Source organism: Gymnogyps californianus, chromosome 4, assembly GCF_018139145.2.
Source record: "Gymnogyps californianus isolate 813 chromosome 4, ASM1813914v2, whole genome shotgun sequence".
Taxonomy (NCBI): Eukaryota; Metazoa; Chordata; class Aves; order Accipitriformes; family Cathartidae; genus Gymnogyps; species Gymnogyps californianus.
Window position 1 is genome coordinate 85,395,424 of NC_059474.1, and position 25,143 is coordinate 85,420,566.

Consider the following 25,143-nt stretch of genomic DNA (forward strand, 5'->3'; position numbering starts at 1 on the left):
TACCGCTAGTAATATTACAGTGTGAAAGAATTCAGGATTGAGAAAAAAATACCTCTCTTCAGCACCCCAATTTCATAAGGACTTTGCCATGACTGATACAGTAAATTTCATTGGATCTCTTAGAAAAGACGTACTGCTTTCAAACAGTTTGACGAGAGCAATCCTTAGTTTTATAGTTCACAAAAAGTAGATATGGGGTTTTTTTCAGTTGTTCGTCATCATACTTAATGATTACAAAACCATCTGGGTCTTTGGTTACAACTGTGTTCTGTGTTTGTTGACCAATATCCCAATAATACCGAGCCAGTTGCTGTTGACACTTTGGGGAAATGGGTGGCAAAGGGCGTGAAACTAGGGAGCCCGGATGAGAGCGAAGCCAGTGAAGGCTGGTGTCACTCCAGGCGTGTCGGCTGGAGCCCCTCTCTAGCCATATATATGGGGGGGGGAAACGTTCTTCTCGCTGTTTATCTGTGACTCCAGAGTCCTTTCCTTGTATAAAGGTATTCATCATATATCAGACTTAGTGTCCGAACACACAGATAGCGTGGCCTGATTTTTGAAGATTTTCCGTACCTACGCTAGTGTTGCTTTCAGCAGTATTTATGGCTTAGCCAGTCACCCGTTAGGTTCCTACTGATGCGTGTCGCTGTCTCGCGTTTGGCATCCAAGATTTTTCGTCATAGTCTTCACATCTTTTGGAGATGAAGCGATGCCGTTGTGCCGACAGGAGGAGTGGCAGCGCCGAAGTCCAGGGGATAATTCTTAACCGCCGCTTAAGTATGCGAGGCAACGGAGAGCGAGTGGCAGATAGACGCGTAGGTAGAAAGGAGAGTACATTCAGACTTGACGTTTGCATGTGTGAGAAGAAAATTCCATTGCTGCCAACTCAGTAAATGTTTAATTTGGAGATGTACGCTTCCACATCTGGCTTGTATTTAAATACAGCAAATATTACTTTTCACTTTTAATTTCTCTCTTTTTTTTCAATTCAAACTTCAATCTTGTAAGAAAGATAAAGTCTCTCTTAAGAGGAAAGATTGGCTTTTCACAGCTTTGAACAAACTGACTGTATACATTTGAAATAGGGAAAACGGAAACTACAAATCGCTAAAATCTTAGGAGACAAAAAACTGTAACGTAGGGGAAAGGCTCTCTTGCCCTCTTTGTCAGTGCAGTCGTACTATCACTCGTACTATCACCGGAAAGAACAGAACAGTAGGAAAAACGTCTCAGAAAATAGAAATTGGCCAAGCGCTCGTCTGGAATGTGATTTGGGTTGAAGCTTCTGTGTGCAATTTGAGAATCAGAAATGATTCACGGCTGTTTACGCATGAAGACAGCGTTATGATGCACAGACAGATGCGTAAGGCAAGCGGACCTAAACACGATAGCTCTTTCTCCTCGTGCTGATTCCCTGAAAATAAAGGGAACAATTTTGCAGTACTTCCCTGTGCGTTCACTCATTCCCGGGGAGCTCTGCAGGCCACGAGATCAAATCCTATATCTCTTGCCTCACTAGATAGCCGCGTCTCTTCCCACCAGCCTCAGTTCTCTCTTAATGTGGACCAGAAATGATACTGAATTAATCTTTGCAATGCTGACAAGAGATGTGTGCTGGTGCTGTCGGGCTGGCTTTTATCAGGCTCTTCTGAATCGTCCCATTGTTTGCGTAAGATCTGCCAGTCAATGTGCCACAAGCCCAGCCGCGTCTCACGTACGGAGAACATGCCTAACCCTCTCAAGCTGCATTTTTAAAGGCCCCTTTAAGGTGCCTGCCAGGATGGGCTTCCTGGCATAGCTGCAGTGTAATTAATAATATTAAAAACAATAACATCTAATGGGTGAGGTCCCAAACAAGGGACCTAATCAGGCATTCACTTAACTGCTTCCGTATTTAGAGAAACACTTAAAGCATGTATTTACATGCTTTTCCAAGCAAGAAAACTGAATAAGGACCCTAGATTGGGGCTTTCATTACTGAATGTGTTTGCACATAAAACGTTAAGCAGCACCTAAGTTAAAATGCGGTGCACCATGATTAGTTGCACTGTCTATTTAAAATTTCTGTTAGAAAGAATGAGCGTGTGAACTGTGGAGAGAGAGGAGCTGAGGCAGCACAGAGCCAAGTGCAGCATGTCACCCATCTAGGGCAGCAGGCCTGGCCAGCACAGCATCACCTGAACACATCTGCTCTGACTCTGCAAGCGTAGCTTTAGTTTGCGTTGTGGTGGCTGACCTGGGTATTGCTCGTCAGTAATGGACATCAAAGGGGTGTTTATAACGAAGCTGCAGCGTCCCATAGTTTTGCGAGTACTTTTCTGGAAACGTTGTGCTTTTGGTTTGTTGTCCGCAGATATAAACGTCAGTCAGAGCACTGTGTGGTGATCCTGAGGCAGCGTGTGATTTCTGCCACACACGGGAGTCTGAGAAACCACTTTTTCCTTCTAGTTAGACCAGGAAATAGCTGTGGCTGAAGTCGGTATGTCCAGATTTTTTAATGGACGGTTGTATGAAATAACTAGTACTTTCTTTAGTTGCCAGCTCTATCCTAGTGAAAATGATGGCAAAATTCTCCTGCGCTGTGTTGGTAAGTAATGGCATTGCTTTGGTTGCCGGCTGCTGTAGGTAAAGCTGTGCATTTGTGGCAGACAACGTTGAAGTTTAACTGGAGAATCGCTACGTCTTGCCATAAACAGAATTCCTCCCTAATGCTTGGCAGGGTGAAGCCCCGGCCCCTGTGATAGATAGCCCGTACCTGCGCCTGGCCTAAGAGACCAGAGGTTGTTCTTGATGATTAACTTCTGGGAACCAGAATGAATACCGAGGGAGGGATCTGTTTTAACTCCTTGGAAAAACTTACCCTAAAACTTCCAAGACTATTATTTGGAAACAACCCAGTATCTCTAAAATGTTCGGGGGGAATGGGGGGAAGAGAGGGGGAAAGGAGCAGGGAGAGACAGAGAACGACCCCTAATGAGCTCAGGATAACTCGGCAATTACTGGCGTTTGTGGCTGCGTTTTTCAAGCTCTCCTGTCTGAGCTATGTCAATAATTAAAGATCCAGTGAAGGATGGATATGCAACTGGATTTCCCACATCCTTGGTGAGGTCTGAGCAATCAGGGCCTTGAAATAAACATTTGGTTGAAAAATTCCTCAGTACCCCGAACTGAATCTACTTATCTCCTGTGCTGCAGCAGAGGTCTGCAAGTAATTTGATCATGTACAAAAAAGTATTTCCAGTCAGAAGTTCTTGTTCAGTATCACTGTGTTTTCCCTTATTTTTGGATTATTGTGATGCCACGTACTTGACTTTTCTCCTCTGTGATAACACTTAATCTTTCTTTGTATGGAAATGTCTTATGCTTCTAATCATTTCACTGCTTGTCCTTAGACCACATCAGTGAAAAGTAAGTATGTCCATAAAAATCAACAGCATCTTGTAGGATCTTCTTTTCTGGCCGCAATGGTCACGTCAAAGATACTGCATCAAAACCAAGTCAGTGTAATTGCAGTCATTCTCAGTTTGCTTCTACAAGTATTCTTAAAAAGGAGCACACACTTTATAAGCAACGTACACTCACTGTATCACTTCTTCATGCCACCGTATCGCAGTACTTACAAGCTTCAAATCTGCATCTCTTGAGGGGTATTAGGGAGGTAAAGAAACCAAACTCCTGGCCTCTAGCAGAGATCTGCGTGGATAAATAATATATTTCTCTGTGCTTCTCTTGATTACTTAAAAAAAAGGGGGTGGGGAGACGATCCTGTGTTGTTTGTTTGCACTACAGAGTTCATATTTATGTTTGTGAAAATCTTTATATGATACACAATAGTGATTTTATTTTCAAAATATCCTGAAGGCACCTGTGCTTACGGAGAGCAGATGGAAGTCTGGTTCGTGAGTTGGTAAGCCTTCAGCAGAAAGCCTGAGGGTTGCATTTCAGCCTCATCTACTTCGAGACAGGGCAGCTTGCTTAATGCCAACAGGGGGTATGCCAAGCAGGAGTCATGTGTCTCAGATGTGAAATACTGTGAATGTTAAAAAGTGTGTCATGCCCTTTTTGACTTTTTTTTTTTCCGTGTCATCCAACATACACCTCCCATCTCTTCCTCCATGACGTAAGTGTATGACTTTCTTTTCCTCGTCTTTAGTTCTGCTTGAAATCTCTTCTCAGTTTTCTTGGTCTCTGAATTTCCTAAATTCCGCCTGCCTCCTTTTCCCCTCTCGCTCACAGATGCTTACCGAGAGCTCACAAAATTGGACGTTCCTCTGGGAAGCCTCGTAACAATTCTTTGCGTCTGTGTTTTTCATGGAAACGAGAACCTCTCGCGGTCAAAGCGCCATCGCGTGCTCTCTGGTCCGGGCTGTGGTGCGACTCTTGCCCGGGGCTGCCGCGGTGTCGTTTCGGCAGCGTAGGAGCAGCCCTCCCTGGTTTCAGAGCTTGCAGCTCGGGTCATGGTGGCCGCTCGGCACGACTCTCGGAGCTTTTCATTTCCCCTTTTATCCCAGGCTTAATGGTTGAGTGGCAGGGAGTTCCCAAGCTTTTCCAAGTGAGCCCAGTGGGGCTTGTTCAGCACAATCCGAGTCTCGCAGCCCCAGTAAATTCTTCTGGTGCTTTTCCAGGGGCTGAAGTATGAGACCAATTTAAGGAAATAATGTAATGCGCTGCAATAGTAAAGATACCATACATCTGCACGCGATGACAACTTAACTGCAGGTACTCTATGGGTCCCACAGGTTATTTTTATTATGTCTCTGAAAATGACCACAAGCTAGGAAAGTGACTTAACTCCTTTCACTGATAGGGCATTTTTGGAGGGTATGTTTTTCCTCTGCTATGATTTTTAAATAGGCTATCCCCCCTCCTGCCGGCCCCCGTTTTGATTAATGCCTGGAGACTATGGATTTAGAATGACATTCCAGGCTGATCTAGTAACAAGGTTTGGATGTGAAAGCTGCGCGCGTCGAGCCAAGCCGGAGTCCTCGCTATGCCAGAAATGCATTGTTTCAGCACTCTGTCTGGGCAGTGCACCTGCACCTACGCGCTGGAGCTGCCACCGAGGAAACCTCCCTGCAATCCTGCTTCTCATTACATCCCCAGATCAAAATGGGCTTTGTAACGACATGGTATCTGGCTAGCTCCCTCTCCTGCGCTGGTATACCCTGAGGTTTGTGGGATACTGATACCACGCTTTCCAAGACGTTCAAAAGCTCGGATAAACATTCGGTAATATGGATTTATGGCCTTCTGTGCACAGGCAGATCACACATGTTGTAACCACACTGAAAATATTTCCTGAAGACCAGCAGGAGAGAGGGTGGGAGAAGCATGGGCTAGCGTTTAAGATGGGGAAGGAAAGGTAATTTTTCTGTTCTTAATGCTCTTTGGAGCTAATGATACCATTTAAAGCACTTACAAGAATTAGTGAGGTAAGGAGAGACGCTTTTTTTTTTTTTTTTTGCAGTGGAACATTCAAATTATTTCTCACATCGTATAATCCCACATATATCATATAATGTTACAACATATAATCCCAAGCTTTTCAGCCCAAACCTGATACAGAAGTCAGAATTTTCACAGCGTTTGAGACTTTTAATGAAAAACCCACAATTGATTAATCAGACCTTTCACATCTGCTAAAATAAACACGGAAACAGAAAATGTTTTGATAATGGAAGCCCTCTTATTTGTTTAAGTAATGCTACACTGAACACCAAAGCAGGGATAAAGAATGGGAGTGCTAGTTCTGATCTATCAGTTCCTGTGTGGCTTCAGACCTACCTGTCTGAGAGGAAGAGACGCAGTCTCCGTGTGAGAGCGTGAGGTTTGTCTCGCTGGCGTTGCGTCAGATGGCCCCGCGCGCGCGGATGGGGAAGGACGGGGAGGGCGTTCCGGTGGAGGCTGTTTGCCCTGGAAGCCCCTTCCCTCGTCTGCAGGGCAGAGGAACGGTGACAGCCCTTGGCTTCCAAGCACGCCGGCAGCGGGGCGCGGTGGAAGCTGGGAGCTGTTTCGGGCCGTGATTTGCCAGGGTGTCTGCAGTTTTGCCAGAGCGTGTTTGCATATGTTTAATAGACGGGTGTTGATAGGTTTCCTTCTTTAATTCTACGGTAATGTTCCACTATGTTCACGTTTCCACTTAAACGCTGATACATGCCTGCAAAAATACCTTTTGATGTGTGTGTTTCGTGCAAAATGATAACTTTACATGAAATATGGAAGGATAACATGCATTATCTTGTGTTCTGTACTTGTGAAATTCTGTCTTGAAGAAGATGGGTGACAGATTTTAAAACAAATGTGTAGGAGGTGTGGTAGCGGATAGCTCTACTGGGATGCATAGGAACTGGCAAGTTTTCTCAACTGTTGGTTGAGAATATCCCTTTGCATCTTACTGTTGCACATGGCAATATTCTGTTCTATATACGACACATATCGTATTTCCAGTACTCTAAAACATTCAACGACATTAAGCAGATGTGGAAAAACAATTATTACGTCAGTTCTAAATCACAGTATTTGAGAATCCAGCTCAAAACATTAGGGAGGGGAACAACTTATCTATGTTTTTTAATTTAAAACTGTTAGAAAGTTATTAATCTGCTATAAGTCAAATTTTCCCATTGTTAAACCATTGTCCTATTCAAGTGTTTTGGGAAGCAATGAATCTTCATTTTTTCTTGTGTACGTCCCGCAGGTACTGTCTTCAAAGAGAGATGTTTCTTGCAAACTATATTTGTAATTGTTTTGCTAAGTTCTGGTCTCTCTCTTTTGTCCGTCGCAGTTTGTAACGTTGCTGTCTGTGCCGCCTGGTAGGCGGACGTTCCCCATCGTTGTCGTGTTTTTGCTTCCCCCCCGTCCCTTGATCCCTTTCTATGTTAGATGACAATGGTTGTGTTTTCTTGCAGTCTTACAACTGTTGTTACCTACCCGTTAGTTAAAATCGGAATAATCTCACCGTAGCTGTCAAGGGACTTTATGGATATGTTCTTTTGCAAAGTATGTAAAAGACTTTGCTGTCTCTGTTTTTACGCTGTGAAACGCTACGCATACTTAAATGACAGTTGTTCTTACAATGTTCCTAAGTGAGAGAGAACTTCCCAGGCTTTGCAAATGATGATTCTGAATATCCTTCTTTCAAAAAGCAGCAGCAGCTTTGGCCTAAAAGGGAGTGTTTGCATTCACCTCTCTGGAACGGGGTTTTATTCATGTGTAGTGTGCAGATATGTAAAAGGCACGTGAGGCTGCTCTCGCTGGAGCTTTGTCCTAGACCTGACAGAGGTCAAGGCTATCTAATTTCTTCTTTTCTTTCTCTTAGAATCACAGTCTTTTTCAGACATGAAAGCATCTTGGTCCTGGATGATGCACAGGAGATGGGATCCACTCCCGATCCACTCCCATTCTCAGAATACTGCAAAATCCGCTCTGTTCTTTAGAGTATTTCTTAAAATATGTGAAAGCGATAAACATGGGACAAAAGTTCAAAACAACAGTTTTTTTTCTACTATCAAACTGATGAGGGCACTGAACCAGTTTCCAGGAAGCCTTCATCTACACTTCAGGCTTTATGGGATATTTACTTCTCCTTATTACTGTGCGAACGTTTTCCCTAATAATTATTCTGGTTTGTTTTTTTTTCTTGCTATGGTTTGAACTTGTTCAAACATTCAAACTTGTTCATTGGCTTGACACTCCTCACTTAAAATGCCTTCATTTGGAACTAACACTAAAAATGATCTTTTGACCTGTGAAAATCATCTGTATGTTAGTGAAGAACTCGGGTGATTATTTCTGTATTTTTTTCCATCTCTGGCTTTTCATCATTGCACTTGCATCTAAATTCTGTCAGATCTGTTTTCCTAACAGCACTGATGTTCGACACTGAGCAGTGTCTCAGCCAGATGCCTCAGACCCAATTTGCCGTCGTAGCATTAATGAAATTCTCGGGTTTTATTTCCCATACCCATGAGTTAAATTGCTTTGGCTTTTTTCCTGAGCGTTCGTTACCATCTATGCCAATGATTGCTGATTTATTTTTTAACAAACACCGTTAAACTTTTGTGTTTCAAGTAGCTGTAAACATCCCAACCGTATGTGAAAGACTATAGGGAAAGAACTTTTCATCCTCCTTTGAAACCATGTCAGACCTTAACGAGGAGCGCAGCAGCCTTGGGAGAAGATCTCCCCCTTGATTCCAGTGGGACTAAATTTACAGCTTCAACGGGAGCCACGCTGGTGGTATCAGACTCGGCAGGTTTTGAAGCAGATCACAAAATCTGTTTGTTTGACATTATTTGTGATAATCTTCTCATGTTATGTCCTGGGGTGAACATCTCACGGAAAAGATGGGAATTTTCAAGCTTCCAACCTGATACTCTGTCAGAAAGTTAGTGAAATTAGGCAGTGTAAAAATCTGAAAGTCAGCAACGTCACACAGGGAAGTCCAATTAAAGCTGCAGGACTGGAGCATCTCAGCCATAGTGCCGCTGTTCCTCCTTTTGCCTGGGATGTTTTAGGTAGTTTCACATCTTCAGTGTTATGATACCCTTGATACTGCATGTTCATGCATTGTGGTGGACATATATGCACAAGGAGTAAAGCGCACCCCTGTTGCGGTCTGCGAGTAGTAAGCAGAAAAGGTTCATCAATGTAAGCTAGAAAAAAATTGTTTCTAAGTTGTAGCTTGCTGAGGAGGTTGTTGCAGTTGTTCTTTATCTATAGTATGCAGTAATATCCTCTTTAAATCTGCATATTGAAGACAAACAGGGAGAGTGATTTTCTTAAAAACTGTATTGCTGATTTGGTTTGTTCAGTAGGTTTGTTCCTTATAGGGCTACAGATTACGCAGTCGTTGAAACTGCCGTATTAAGCGTACACCTTCTGGATATCTGAGTCTTCAAATCTTACGGAAAGGTGTAACGTTCACATTGTCAGCTGTTTATCTAAACGGTCTTTTTGGGACCAGTTGTAGTAACTACAGCCCCAGTAGTCCTACGCATCAGTTTATCCTGCTTTGAACAGATTCTATCATTCTGCATAAGGACATGTACTTTGTTTGCTTCCTGCGATTGAAATAACCTCAGGTGGTTTGCAGCTCCTGTGAGTAACAAATACCGCGGCCAACTCCCTCCCTCCGTGACACGTGATGGGCATCCTCTCTCTGTCGCATCAGATCCGTGATCTGTGTCCTCACCTGCAAGACCCAGCCAGTGCTTTCAAACCGCTTGCCCTGTGTCCTCACGTAGGCAGCGCCCCTTCAGCCACGTGAAGTTCTCCTTCGACTTCTGTCTTTTTTCCTACTTTTCCTACTGTCTCCTGTAACATGTACAACCTCCTCCTGTTCAGGCAGCCTCTTCCTGGAATGGCTCTTCTGACGCGAGCACGTGCAGAGCTTTCAGTGCACTGTGTAATCCTGTTGTATTCAATGTGTTTCATGTAGTTTGAGGAACTGGGGCCTCCATCCTTTTTATTCCTCCGGATTTCAAAGAGATTCTGGTTATAGACTGTTTCTCATTTTAATGTGCAAGTAGATGACAGAGTTTGACTATCTAGTTTTACATGTGTGTGTCTCATGTGCCTAAGCCTTGCAGTCAGATTACAAGCTACCAGTCTATTGCAGAGAAGAGATAAGGAATGTCAATACTACATATGCCATTTTGCTTCATTAATATCACAGCTCTGCCACCTTGTTTGGATTGAAATAGAAAAGCTGCCTGCCTGATACCCTGTCATCTCTTTGCTCTGTTGCTAAATGTACATTTAAATTAGGTATGTCAGTCTCCCAGATCGATAGTACGTTTGTGATTTGAAAGCATTAAAAAACCAATGTTTTCAATAGTTCTGTTGATTTGAGCCATTCAAGCTATACATTGCTGTGCGTCACACCAATAGTTGAAATGTGTGTATTAATGGGTTGTATCAGTTTTTTTAGCAGCAAAGAGAATAGGCACTGCCTTTTCCTGTACCAAATATTCAACCGTAAGAAACTAATGGATCGTACCAAGGCCAGTGTTTGCAAGATGCGGTGCCTGGAGTTAAACCTACTGTTTTTGAAGTAACTAAGTACTTTTTAAGAGTTTGGTTTTGCACTAATAGCTGTTAGTAATTCTCCCCAGATCTAGCAGTCTCCCGGGGGCTCTGGTCCCACCAAATCCTAGCGAAACACATCTTTTTCTTAACTAGTATTGGCAAGCTGGAAACTGCAAAGCCCATTTTGCAGCGATTTTTACATCCTGAACCCAGACTTTGTAATGCAGAGGTTTTCTGAGGGTGTGTTTTACAACAGCCCTTCGGATCTAATAAGCTTAGGAGTGATTCTGCCAAAGACGTTTTTCCTCAAGACAGGGTAGTCCTTTCCTGAAGAGCTGGCATTTTTGCCACTTGAAGGGAAGTTAAGTTGCTCAGGTTGGAAACTCCTGATGCATTCTAATCTCTCCTATTCCTGTCTGTTTAAAAGCTTGAGGTCAGTCTGATGTAGATAAAATCCTGAGCGTATTGCAGCAAGGTGGGGGGGGAGGGGCAGGAGGGAGTTGTAGAGCAATGTTTTGAAAATGTGCCTAAATATTTAAGATTTGTGTTCTAAATGTTTGTATAGTTGGCAGAGTTTGGAGGATATGAGACTTGTTATGCAACAGCTTGCAAAAAACAGCAAGGCAGGCCAGTGCCCCAGCTCCCCGGCGCCTGAGGTAGCACCCAGCAATTTCACAGTCTTCTAGACTAAGGTGCGAGGGGAACCGAGCTCTTCTCAGGGGCTGAGATTTTCCATGTGCCATTTTCCGGCTCCAGTGGGAAAGATGCATCTAAATGTCCCCAGGTCGCTTGGAAATTGCAGCCTCGCTCATTGAGCAGACTGGTTGCTCTGAGGATTCCCTCAGTACACAAGCCATTAGAATTTCAAAGGATTTGCATTAGTGAGGTCTGGGAAGGAGGAAAGAACCCTTTCCAAGCCTTGAAGGTTGGCTCTCTCCCCTGGCTTTACCTCACACCACTGAAGTAAAATACTAGGAAAAAGAAGTGTTCATTTTTCATAAAAATATTGTTTTTCATCAGTTCAGCTGACAAACAGAAGTGTTAGCACGTGGTTTTCTAGATGAATTCTTTCTGGACTCAACTCTTTGCCTAAGGAGATTACAGCTGGAAAGGAAGAAGACCCTTTGAAAGAAACCACAGGAAGAAAGACAGAGAGATACATGCATACATTAAGCATGCTTTGAATACATGCCTTCAGAAAAATCCATCATTTCATCTCAGATGCTTAATCAAACTTTGATCAAGAGGCTAATTTATTCATGGATGTTAACCCCGCTTCCTTCAGAAGGGAAGACGTTGGAGAAGCTGGCGCAGCTCCACAAATACACATATCCAAATCGACATGCAACGATACTTTGACATTACCTTTACTAGCTCGCCAACCTGTCTAGTTGCCATTTAGTTCCTCCAGGTCTTCCTGCTCGTCACGTCTTACTATGACTCTGATCCAACAAAGCACCTAAGCATTGTTTTCAGTGCAACTTCGGCACATCTGAAGGTCATGTTTTTAAAAGTGTTAAAGGTGTAGGCAGGTGCCCGAGGGGATTTTGAAACACCCGTGGAAGCTCCCTGCAATGCACCCCGCCTACTACAAGAAACCGTCAGGCTTTGGAAATCTGTCTTGGCACTTACCTGCATCTTTGGCACCTGAAGCAATTAGTTGAGTGATATCACAGGGCTGCAGTTGTTCATCATACTCTGGCTTTTCGTTAACGGAAGAGGAAAGCTAATAAGTGAACCTATGTGACAACCAGACAAGTGCTCTACTGTGATGCCTTTCTGCATTTCTAGGTCGGCCTTTGCTAGAAATTCCCCTCAGATAATCAGGTAATAAATCTTTCCCTAAGATGTGATTCTCTTCTGAGGAAGATTCAGTGCTCTCTTCTCCCGTCTCACCGCTGATCATGACATACTCCTTTGTCTGCCGGCGAGGAACCGGTTTCAGTAAATCCGTAGTGAATGAACTTGGGGTCCCCTGTTCTCCAGAGACTGTGGTTCAGAACCTGAGCTGGCACACCGCTGGGTGTGAACAGGGACGGAGTGACCGCTGCGTGCGTATTTTTGTAAATGGCGCTTGCTCTGTTTGTTTGGTTTGGTTTTGTTTTAACACCCAAGGCCTGGCTGGGAGGGAAACTTTTATGACTGAGATTTTTATTTTTATAGGGTGGGTTTTTTGGCTCCCATCTGAACGCACTTTGAAAAGGCACATTAGGAAAAAAGAGAAATTACTTGATTGGCTGACTGCTATTGCGATCACCATGTACTGGTATGCAACAGAACAGGGACTCTAGTTTTGTACGTTGATCTATCAGCTACATGCAACTTCCAACAGGTCTTTGGTGATTATTAATTGCACAATATGTATAAGCTATTCAACCTGTTGTTCCTTCAACAATTACATGCCTCTCTTTTATCTTCCTTGTTGTAGCTTCAAGATAAAACTTTTTCTTTTTGTTGTCTATAAATCCTAATGTGTTGGGTGGTTTTATTATTTAAAGAGAGAGAGAACTAATAAGATAATACATTCTGAGTGATTACTGCACAACTTCTGGAGCCTGACAGTAGTTTCATAATTTCTTGGGATCGGGCCTATAACCCCGAGGACTTTAATTTCTTTTCCTTTTATTGCTTTTATTTCTTCTCTTTTTCGTATTAATCTTAGCCTTCATCCTGAAATGCAAAAGGTGTACCCAGCCAAAGTTCAAACAACGCTGGGAGTACCGAGCAGATAACACAAAAGCCATCTTGGCTGCGAGAAACGTTTCCAAGTTCCCCAGCGCCGAGGGTGACCGCGAACACCCACTGAAAGCAAAAGCAGACGGACCTGCAAGTGGAGCTCCGGCAGCGGTGGAGAGCCAGGGTGACGTGCCGAAGGGAAGGCCCGAGCTCAGCGCAGGGGCCGGAGGGGGTCGGGTTGGGACGGTCCTGCCGCCCAGCCCGCAGCCGCCTGCACCTTCCCGCTGGCGCTGCATCCCACGGCGTGCCCTGGGCACAGCCCCTAGGCTGCTGGGTGGCGACGGGCCATGGCGCACGGGGAGACAGAGTGAGTAAAAGCCCCCCTGGCAGTGGTTACGAAAAGGACGTCAGCCGCTTCCCGTGACACCGGTTGCAAACCTGTGTCTGGCAGTGCCTGGGCTTCCATGACACACAACTCACAGAAGTGGGAGTGGGTTTAAGAGATAGAGCGACACAGCTAATGGTTTCACTTTCACCTCGTGTTTTCTGTCTGATGAAAAGGCTCGTTTGGTTGTGTACCTATTTGCACAGAAGCACACAGCAGCATACAGCAGGGGCAAATCAGTGCTGTAAACTCCAGTGCGTGGCAGCAGTCCAGTGTCTGGAGATACAGTATAAATATATGCAGCACCAGTTATCATAGAAAGTTCGGCCAGAGTTTGAGGAAACCGCACCATTCCCAAAATCTGAAACCACCTGAATTACACAGGTCGTCCCAGACAGGCAGTACCGTAGTCTCTCCATAATGACATTTTGCAGGAGGATTCTGTGGGTTATTTTAAAGTATTTTTAAAAAACAGGTAGCGATTCTCTTGTTTAATTTCCCATTTGTCGTTCTCAGTCCAAACTCGACAAAGGAAAGGAAATCTTTTGCACTCAAAGGTACGTTCAGTCAACGATACGCTATGTGGTATCAACGATGGTACGTTGTCAAAATCTGTACCTTCCTGTCCTGGGAGCAAAGGCAGGGTCCTTTCTTTCCCTGCTGATTTTTGAAACGTTTCTTTGCACTTGTTAAGGTCCCGTAGAGAACCGTTCTGCCCAGAGGTGAGGAGAGTTTGGGAAGAAGGAAGAATCCTAAACGTTGGAAATTAAAAGGGAAACTTAGTGTAGGAGTTAAGGGTTTGGTGATTTTAGTGACATCCTCCCGAGGCAGCAAACTTGAGGCACACACCTAGATTATGAGGACTGAAGTATGTGGCCCGATTGAAGTCCTTTGGCTTTGATGGAAGGTGAAGTGCAATGGCTTGTGACATAACAGGATAACGAGACGGGAGAGCGGGCAGTTGGTGAGACAGCGCAGAGACGCATAGGATGATCATCTGGATCCCATTGCTGCATGTAGAATACCCATGTGGGGGTGTGTATGTAGATAGAGTAGATGTATCATGTGCTCGTTGTGTTATGCATATTTGAAGTCATCTTTGATTCATAGATAATTCATGACCAGAAGAAAACTTATCTGATGAGTAAACTCTGTGCAGCAAGTTGTTTAACAGCTCTGTGTGTGTGTGAAACAGAGGAAGAAAAATCTAACCGTTTTAGATGCTGGTAGACAGACCAACAAGATGAACTGTACAGCAGCTGTTAATGGGGACAGGCAGGAGAGGTGCGCACTGGCAGTAGCTGAGAACATAGATAGAACTGTGTTTTTCAATATAAAAATGACTATTTTATATGAAGATTAGAGGTTCTTATTATTCTGTCAAGAAAAAGGCTGAAGAACAGAATTAGAGGATGATAGCATCTTTTGGCCGTGGGAATTCCAACTCTCTTGTGTAACAGAATTGCTTTCCAAGTCCTCTTGGTGTTGCTGCTGTTCTGACTGAGAAATATGCCAAGGCATGATAAACTCCAAATGCACCATTTAGTTAATGCTTCGATAAAAGCTGCATACAGTAGGAAAGCTTCAGACATATGGCATCCTTGAGGCACTTGTAGCCAACATCACAGGACTGAGATTTGTGTTATGCTCTTGTCCAGTCCAGACGTACGTTTCCCAGGCCGTGTGGGTTTATAGTTCAGTGAAGCTCATTGCTAGTGTGCCGCTCCCATTAGCCACCTCGCATTTATCTTCACCTCCTTTCAGTGCGTTGCCCTTCACGGTACGCCCACGAACTCATGAGAGCTGGCTGACAGGCTTGCTGAGCGGGCATACAGTTTGACATCAGGTCAATGGAAGCTGCAGCTGCTCATCGTTTTTGCGTATCGCACTCCTTTTTCCTCCTTGATGCGGGGAAAAACGGGCGATCGTAGAGGCAGATCCCGGGCGGGAGGTGGAGCAGCCGTGTGGCTTGGGGGGTTATCAGGAGGAGAGGGTGAGATCAAAGGGTTACAGTGCCGAGAGGAGCTCTGCAAGCCCTTTGATCTCAGAGTTGCTCCGGCACGCCACTGGCGATGTTAAATGAAAGCAGGCCTGAAGCCAGGCTCCCTGCCCCCCTGGACATTTCCCTGCACTCGCTGTGCGTAGCACTTGTCATCGGTCTTCGTGGCAGGGTCTCCGGTGCAGGGGGCTCGGTTGTCTGCGCGTCCTCGCAGCGCTGGTTTTGTGGTGTCAGGTCAGGATCTCGGCCCTCCCACGGAGTGCTGAGGTCATCGCCCTTTTGCTGTGGAATCACAAGTGAACGGGAAGCGGCGTGGATGTGCTCCTTTCAGAGCTCTTCCTGCTGAGTGTCACCTATGTTTAAAAAAAATTTTAAAAAGTGGAGGAAAGGAAAAAGAAAAAACTGTTTGTTTTTGAAGCCATACAAAAAGGGGCGAGTCAACAGCTCAGGGAGGTGTTTTCAAACTCTTGCTATTCATAAGCTTCATGGCCATGGAGTAGTTGTAGTCCCAATGACTAGCAGTGATGCATTAGTTCTTGTCCTGTGCTTGTTGAACGTACTGGGCGAGCATCAGCCCTCCTGCAACCGGCGGCACCTTTGCCGCTGTTCTCTGTTGCGCTGAATTTCGGGGTTTCTACTATCGCTTGGGAGAGATGCAAAGGAAAGGCTGCGTTCAGGAACTGCAGAGAGAAGGTGCTGGTGCTGGCCGCAGAGCGCTGCTGTAGGAGCTGTCCAGATTTGAGCAAGAGGGAGAAGTTGCATCTCTGCTAGGTTCAGATGCGCCCGGTGCTAGCTGGCGCAGTGTTCGTCCGTAAAACTGCCTGGCGACGATGAAACGTCATTGCTGACCCCGGTGCTGATGGGGCTGTTTCCCAAGTTCAGTAGTGAGATGCAGTGAACTACACGTTAGCTAAATGGCAAAGGCAAGGCCAAAACCGTCTTAAAGATTATTTCTGGCTGTAGTGCTAAGCATCCTCTCACCGTGCCAGTTCTGAGCAGGGAAGCTTGACCACAGATTAGAGGCAGAGATCGCCATTACTCCCAGTGCCAGCAGCATAAAGAGGACGTGTCAGACACTCACTGTCTACTGTGGTGACTCCTGCTTTGTAACTGCATGTGCAGCAGGCAGTCCTGTGCTTTTCCACTGCCTCTAGGAAACCAAGGCATGAATTGGTCCTATGGCCCAAATGCTCATTTCTACCAATTTTATACAAGAGTTCATTGGAGTTACTCCTGATTTACAACCAGTTTGCAAGATAGTCAGCCACGTGAGTTTAGCTAAATACTACAGGGTTTTAATTCAGTAGCGACAATATAGCACAGGTAAGCAGGAAAAAATCACCAAAATAGCTAGTGTGCACAGTAGCTGTGGACAAATCGAACTGCCTTGGTTTTCCAAAGTACTGTAACATATCTCACCCTACCCTAGCAATCATTTGGTAAATATAATTGTTTCAGTCAAAGCTGCTTCAAGATGAAAAAGAAAAGCAAAACTCGGCATCTTTAAATTTCTTAGGTGGAAACAGTAGCTTGTTCTTGTTTAACCAGAGGTCTGTGACATGCGTCGTCTTATGAAACAGCGGTTGGCGTGGAGTCTGGCATACGTGCTGTATTACACCGTGTCATGTCCCACCGAGGCATTGACCTCGTTCGCACCAGAAAGCTGCGGAAGGACTGACGGGGCAAATCCCATCCGAGTATGTTGCTACTTTGTCATATTTGGCAACCGCATGCAGAATGCCAGTTTCCCCCCATTAAAATGATTACCAGCGCACTCCTACCAGAGGGCAGAAAGAAAGAGAACGCCGGGATAAAGGAGCTGCTGCTTCTTTTTCTTCCCTGTTTTAGTCTCCTTTGTTGTCCTGCATGCCCCTATCTCCCTTGTCTGCACCCTTCTGCTGCTGCCCAGCTAAAGCGAGCTGGTCTGTAAATTACCAGGAGGGGGTCTGAAGCCAGATAGTTTGCATCGCAAATTCATAGAACCACAAACTGAAAAAAGCTGTTGAGCCATCATTGTTTATAATTAGTTTTTGACTGAAGTCCCAGTCTGCTATAGGGAATGGTTTTATCTTTGTGTATGTGTGGGTGGGAAGAGAAAAGTAGAGAACTGAATCAAGGAACCAATCCTTATCCTGAGGGGAAGAAAGAATAGGGTAGTATAATCTAAGCCCATGGGATCAAAGGTGGGGCCAACACAGACATAAACACCTCTACACTATGTTCTGTCTCCCCGATTTTCCTGGTTTAAATAGTAAATAGTACGTTGGGACAACAAAGCTCTCAGCCGGCAGATGCACACCTTCTTTTCTTTTGGTCAGATGGTGATTGGCAACCCTCAGTTTGTTTAGGGTCTGAAGCGCTCTCCGGTCTGCCCAGGCCTGATGCACCACGGCATTTCAACCCCCGGAATAAGCTGTGTAAGAAGTTCGTCCATCACAGCTCATTTCCCACTGCGGAATAAGGGAACAAGGGGGACAGTCACACACTGAGGCCTCAAAATCCAGTTTGTAACCTTGCTAAGGATTTGCCTCTAAGAGAACAGTTGTCCAGCTCCCTGAAGGTGAGCAGCCACAGGACTCCAACCAAAGCGCCCCGTCTCCTGGCTGGAGCTGGCAACTGGGGCTCTTCGCTGCTCTGCCATCGGCCCGCGTATCCCAGGGAAAAATCTCCAACATTTTTTGTGCCCTGGCTCCCCGGGCCACGGATGAGCTGCAATAAAGCCTGCCTTACATCTCACAAGAATGTCAAGTGGTTTAATGCGTGTTTACAAAAGGACCCAGAGAGTTTTGGATGAAAGATTTTCTATAAGCACCATGTGGTTTGATGTGCTGCCATCTTGGTACCCGAAGGATAACTTTAAGGATACAAAAACCTGTATTCAGAATCTTGTGTTCTGGGAGGGCATCTGCCTGCCTGCAGAATGAAAATCTGCTCAGACCAGAATTGGCTGATGAATGAAAAAAAACCCGCCTCACATATTTTAGTCTGTATTCCCAGACACAGTGTGCTACTTGTTGTATAGCACTGCACCAACAAGTCATTGTCTAAAAAAAAAAAAAATTAACAAAAAAAATCGACAACAAAAAAAATATTAACAAAAACCCAAGATGCATTCTTATTGCAGCTGTACTACGGGCACTGCTAAGTCTCTCATACTCCACGTACTGAAGTGCCGTGCTGAAAACTGTTACATTTGTTCCAAAACACATGGTAATCAAAAAAAATAATAATGGAAAAAACGTACGCTGAAATTTTTTGCTTTGGCATTTGATCACGTTCATCTGATAGGATGTTTTCATCTCAGGATAAGCTAAATATTTAAAGCCACGTGGAGTTCTGCTAACAAAAATGAGTTTGATTAGATTGGGATTACAGTAACTCCTAAATAGCACTTACTGCTGAAGTTTAGTTCAGTATTTGTTCTAGAGAAAGAAACACAGATGAGATGGGATTCCCGTGGTGCTGACTTCCAGCCCCCTCTTCTTGCAGCAGCCTCGTGGTAGAATGCATTGATTACAGTGAGCAAGTTTCACCTTAACAGTAACTGGCAGGGGAGAGGCTGCTCCAGAGAAGCCTTCTGCAACCCCTTGCTCCTCTGGTCACAATGTTCTTCTGACCTCCTGCCTATTTAGGCAGTGTTAGGAGTATTTCCTGCTAGCATATATTACTTTGTCCTCCCAGTAATACTGTCCTCTAGGTGCGGCGGCCCTTCTCATCCTACCTGCCGAAGGTGGGCGTGAGGCTTGCTTGAATCTCTTGATGTCATCAGTTTTCAGTGAAGAACACGAATAAAGGTATGCAGGGGAAATTTCCTTCCGTGGCCAGACATCTAAGCTTCCTCAAAGCAGCCGCCATCTCGCTGTCTGCTGGTCTTTGTTTTAGAGAACGTGGGAATGCCGAGAAGCTCGGGGCTTATAGGTGGGAAGGGCAGCCGGGGAGTTGCACGGGGCACTGCCCCGTTCTCTTAGCCCTCGGTACAGCGTTCAGAGAGATTCCCTTTGTTTTGCCGGTGGACGCGGGGTTTATGTCTCACATCTAAGCACACGTTGGAAACTAATTTGTCGTGGAGTGAAAGAGTCCCTGACAAAACTGTTTGCACTAGATGTTGATTTCCCAGCAGAAAGGCTGTCCGAGCTTCATCTTGTCTTCACTGGCTTAAATGGGGAAGTATGGAAGGAATGGGGTTGGAAACTTGGCAAAATGCAGGAAGTTATTATCCGACAGCTAATTGACTATTTCCGCCTTCAGATCTTTAATTTCTTTTTAATGAATGTGGGGAAGTCTTTGCAGAGAGACATATATACACACACACCCCCCGAGATAATGTAGAGCAATTCCTTCGTAATCTGGTAGTGGTTTTCCAGCAGAAACAATCTCTATTTGTGCAGTTGGAGTCGTTAACCAAGTTGTGTCCTGGGGGACAGGGAAAAGCTGTCGGGATGAAATAAGGTAACTGAGTAGAGACTTAAAAGAATCTGCGTATTTAATTTGTATATAAGTTTGTGCATATTCTTATCCTTCGATTTAAACAATGAATGAAAAAAATCTTCTGTTTACCACTTAACGTGGGTACTCGGGAGCATTAAAGAATTCTATAGATGACAAATTAATGTGACCAATTAGCATATCAAAGCAAAGCAGTTATTACTACTAAGCTGAATGAGTTGTGTCCACCCACCTTTCACTCATTTTCTGCAGGCATCTAAGCATTAGGCTGCACAGAGTTCCAGAGGGCAGCTTCTGCTTGCGCCAACTCGCTTGCTCAAGGACATAACTTCGTGCTGAGCACACCATTTTACGTGATCTGGCTGTAATCCAAGGCTATCGACTCCAGTGGCAAATCACCCACTGACTTCAGTGATGCCAGGATGGATTCTGTAAGGGCGTTGTGAATTCATCTCCAAGTCATCATACGTTGCTCCATTCCTACCAGAGGTGTTCAGGATGGAAAAAGGTTTAGCGTACGTAACAGTGAGGCCTATTGTTTTGCGCTTTTTCAAAGCGAGGAAGAAATCAAGGCGCTTTAAAAACTAGAACCATGTATCTGGTAGGACTGGAGTATCCTTGCAGAAGGCAGGAAAATTAAAAGGTACTTTTTAAATTTCTTGAATCCTCCATGCAGACAGAATGCTTTCCTGGCTTCCGGCCGTCTCCTCCGTCTTTTGCAAAAGATAGGCTCATCCGATCGGCAGCAGAAATGCAATGTGCCACTTCAGCGATCAAATGAGCATCCCAGCGAGGTACGCGTAGCAGCGCCCTCGCATTGTGCAATTTGTAGGTACATCCGAGCTGAAAAGGTTTCTAAGCAAATACTAACAGCGAGCGTGCAAATGACAGCCTGTTAGCTGGCTGCGTGGCGAGCACAAAGCCCCAAAGGGCTGAAGTCGGGTGATAAAAAGTTTGAGAAGTCAACAAACAAAGTGTGAGAAGGCTCGGGGAATTCCAGCACCTCCGACCTGGGAGAAGGACTGATAAACTGCTGAAACCCTCCTGTGTCCATTTTGTATTTGACATGGCAGGCTGATTCCTTTTGACTTTTGTATAGCGCTGGGCATTTTGGAAACTGGCGAGCACAGTCAGCCGATCGAATGGTTTGCTCCAGAGTTGATCGCAGGCTGACACCTACAGCTCTCTGGGGAGCTGGGACTTTTCCTTGGGGAGCTGGAGTTCAGCCCCTCCCGCTGCATCTTGCCCGCGAGGAGACTTCCAGAAACTCCCTACTACCAGAACTATATTAAAAACAAGAGAAAGGAAAACAGTAAGGCAGCAAGAGAGTTCCAGTGAGATCCTAAGGGGAAACGGTCGGTTCCCACATCTGGTTTGCAGATCTGTGGTGGTCTGGGAAGCACTTTCAGGTGGTCTCCAGAGCTGTTTCCGTCACAGTAGTAGTTCTCAAGCTCTACCACTTCCCACTAGTTATAACCCGGGCTCCGAGTCTGTTAGTAACACTAGTACTGAATGGATGAGGAGACAGCTAGGGGCCTCAGCTTTGGTTTGCCAGAGATCAGGTATGCAGGGCCACATTTGGACAGGTTTTCTAATATTTAGTAGACTTCTGCTCCTCAGTGAATCTGTCTGGCTTTCAGAGGGGCTGTTGTGGAATCAGGAACTACTCAGCATGAATAAGGAGGTCAGAATCTGCCCTTTAAGCTGAAAGAATGACATCCATTAAAAGTACAGCATTTCTGTTTCACATTTTCACAGCTTTTACAACTGGGATAGAAATGTCAGCACTTCAAATTCCAGCCCAAATTACCAAGTGATTGCAGAAAACGCCTGTGGACTGCTCTTCAAGAACAAAAGTGATAGGAAAATAATAAATGTGGATCCCAAGGTAAATGTCTTTTTTTTTCTTTTTTTTTTTTTTCCCTCAGTATTCTAAATTGCCTTTATGCAATGGAGTTTGACTGCTAAACTGTTGAGTCTGATTGCAAATAGCCTCTTTATCAATACACACCTAATATTTCAGGCTTACTCAGACATGCTATTCCCCTTGTTAACGCAGCTGCTCTGGTCCCTGTCAGGATAAACTTAGCCTACCTTGTTTATGACTGAGCGTGTCTGGGCCTTTCCCTTGTGATGACAAAAATCAGAAGTTGAACTGACCGATGAAAGGGGAAGATTTCCGAAGCAGGGTTTCTCTCCTACCCTGCCCCTTTCCCTGCCCTTTTTCCTTCCACCCAGAAGGAGAAAGTGTCGCCGTTACTGCCCGGATAGGCTGCAGGCTGAGGCTGCGTCCTGTTCATTGAATTGCTGAGAAGTGCTAAGGAAGGGAAGCATGGGAGAGGGAACAGGCTGAGGAGGAAAGCGGGACTGACTGGAAGATGTGAGGACGGAAGCATGGGAGCGTATGAGCAGGTACATCTGGTGTGGAAAGACGCTGTGTTTTACTCGGAGGATGACACATGTGCCTCTCGCTAAAAGGAAAAACTGCTAAAATGTTGGCGACACATCCTGGGGCTGGTGGTTCCTGTATTCATCTCCTCTTAAAAATCAAATCTCTATTATGAAACATGCCTGCAGGTGGATAAAAATAAGTAATATTGGATAAAAATAAATAAATATTAGGCTACTTTGAAACAAAGAAGGTCCAACTTGCAGGAACTGTAATATCCCAGATTCTGGCAGGGCCTGCTGAACACCAGCAAATCCAGAAAGCAGAATCAGTTCCTGCGTCTGAAGCGTGGGCCGTCTTCTACCCCCGCGCTTTCGCAGCGGTGAACTGAAACTGGCAGAATTCCTTTCCCAACCGCACACAATCCTTATTCTTCCCCCTTGATACAAAAGATTTGAGAAGTCCTAAGGAAAGCGGCCCCATTAAGGTCATTTAGTTCTTGTAGCAGATTGAGATTGTCACTGGCAGAAGGGTCAAACTTGGATTTTAAACCCTGTCCCTCACAGAAGAGAAGTTTGACGCTAGATGCATCTTCTTGTGGAGAGCTGGGTTTCTCCGGCACGCAGTACATGGTTCAGAAGGATTTACAATTGAATATAAGAAATGAAAATACTTGTGCCTCAGTCGTGCTATAGACTGGATGAACACTGTGGACTCTGTGTCTCTTATAGATGATTGACAGCGCAAACGTATGCTTTGCTTTCACCTAAAAACGGCTCTGATCCTATTATTGCTGAAGTTGATTGGTCTCTATCATTTATTTACATAGCATTTGAATCCAAACAAAGCAAATGCTTGAGTCGTACCGGGACATCCCATTTTCAGCCATAGTTGAAAGCCGATTAAATTGCCATGGGTATTTTATCTTTCATGTTGAGAGCTGAATGGGTAATAACATTATAGACAGCTTCCCTCTGTAAGAAACAGACTGTGTTCCTCTGGTGCCAACCACATGTTTTTTAAACTTTACAGCTGAAGTTCTTGGACTATAGATTGGATGTGACAAACACACCCAGGCTTTGGTTACTCTCAAAACCAACATGAACTAAGCTGGGCAATAATTTGTTCGGGTTTCTGCAGAACTGATCTAGGATGATGGTTTGTTTGATGTGCTTCCCATGGAAGATGGTCACATATGAATAGTAACAGTACAAAATATCACATTATATGCATTTCAAAATAAGTGCATTGGTTTGTTAGAAATTCAAAAATGCATACCTAAAGATGCGTTTGGTTGCATTGAAAGTGGGCCACCAATCCAGCTTCCCGCAGCTGCAGAACATCTGTAACAAATAACCAGCTCTGTAGGGTCTACGTGAAAGATTCTCGCGTGCCAAGAGCCACACTAAGAAGCGTTTGTGCGTGTACGTTGTGTGTCCCCACAGGTTGCAGGGCACAGGCCCGTGAGTCCCCATGAGATCCATCTGGCTTGGGCTTTTCTGCTACACTCACTGATGGAGAACAAGCTTTTGAGAAGTGCTTGCTATGGGCCAAACGGAAATCAGCACGAGTTCTCTCTCATGGGGTTCAGCTTGAACAGACTTAGTACCAGCTGCCTGATCTTTTCAAGCGGGCCTTCTCTTTGACCAGTTGATGGTCCGCTTGTTCCTAGTTGTATTTAGCTAAAAGAACTGTATCCCTGTCTTTGCGTCTGCTAAAAGCATTGCAGGAGAAACGAACTGCCCAGTACCAGGATATTAATCTTCAGTGAGAAATCCCCACCCTCAGAGCTAGTTGCATTTATCAAACTTTATGTTCCAAGGGAAGAAGAAGAAAATTCATGACGTTAAAAACCATGCCTTTTCTCTCTCTTGACTGATTATGTGTAATATTCTGTGTTTCAGGCCTACCCAGGAGACAACACAACACGGACGCCTGTTGAAACAGATCTCTATCTCCATGTTGTTATCTATGACCATATCGTCAGAAGAGGGACCTAAGGTCCACCTGTGTGGCTCTTCTCCCAATGATTTGTTTAGCTATTTTAAAGTCTTCTGCAAGAAAAACAGTTGAAAGATCTTTACCTTGTGTTCAGGGGTAGGAAGGGGGATTTTTATACTGGTTTAGAGTTGGTTTGCGCCTCGCTCCTTGAGGGAAGTGAAGTGGAAGGAAGACCCCATAGTGGCTGTAGCGTCCATGTATCTGGGCCCCTTGTGAAGTCCATGGGGTATGTGAATTGCAAAAGCACCTAAAGGGAAGACAGAAGGTTTGGACCCAACTTTTCCCACTACTCCTAAGGCAGCAGGGCGGCTGGGACAGAGGTGCCGCATTCTTTCCTGCAGTAAAGAAAAGAAACTACTGTCCCGTAGTTCCCCAGCAACAGGATGTTTTAAATTCTTCCGGGGAGACTCTTTTTCAGGTAGGTGTGGACCTCTGTCGAGCAGCTAACACCATGTAATGTGCACCAAGCCATTCACAGGGTAGCAGGGAGAAGCTGTGCCAAATAGACTGGTAAGTGTAAAGAAACCTGCAGCATTTTGATGGCATTAGTGGTTCCTTGAAGGCCACTTTTCATCCATTCCTGCTCTCGCTGCTGTTCTAGTAGCAACTTGCCAGAAGTTCAGGCAGCAACGCAATGGCCCAAGGGACTCTCTTCCATTCCCAGGGCACTTGCTGAAGTTGCCCGTACTTACATGACCCAGCTGGTATAACCACCAACGTAGCTGTCTGCTTACCGGAGAACTGGAAAACGGCACAAAGCTAAGCAGCAGAAAGAACTAGCAGGCAACAAAAGCAATAATTACAGAGAAAAGAAAAAGGATGTGGAGGTGAAGGCAGAGGAAACAAAGGCAGAAAGCGGCTGGATAAAATTCCCTGGACCTTATTCTTTAAGGGACTGGAAGATCTTAATGATCTTTTCTGGCCTCGGTACTGTGAATTTGTGAAAAGGACAAGTGAGGCAACTCAGACGAGAAAAAAGATGGTAGCAGCGCTGCTAGGCTTACTATAGGGTGGGGTTTATCTGCCAGCCTCATCGCAAGCATGTTCCCTTTGGAAAAGGCTGAGAGCCTCCGTCTTAGCAGTTGGCGCATTAAAGATCCCTTTACTGCAAGGAGAGGGAGTGTTCCAACAATTACAAAGTGAAAGTTGTTACTTCAAAGCTGCAGTAATTTGGGAGAGACTTGGAAGCCTTGTTTTCTTTCCCATAAAACTTTCGAT

General features: G+C 44.9%; 1 protein-coding gene across 1 annotated transcript in view; it reads left to right on the forward strand.

Annotated features, from left to right (window-relative positions):
* CFAP299 (cilia and flagella associated protein 299) overlaps positions 1-24,304 on the forward strand; it is a 227,156-nt gene extending 202,852 nt beyond the window's left edge. Inside the window, 2 exon segments of the mRNA XM_050896427.1 lie at positions 21,294-21,423; positions 23,829-24,304. Of these exon segments, the coding sequence (XP_050752384.1) occupies positions 21,294-21,423; positions 23,829-23,924 (226 nt within the window). The 3' untranslated portion in view covers positions 23,925-24,304.
* Positions 24,305-25,143: the final 839 nt, after the last annotated feature.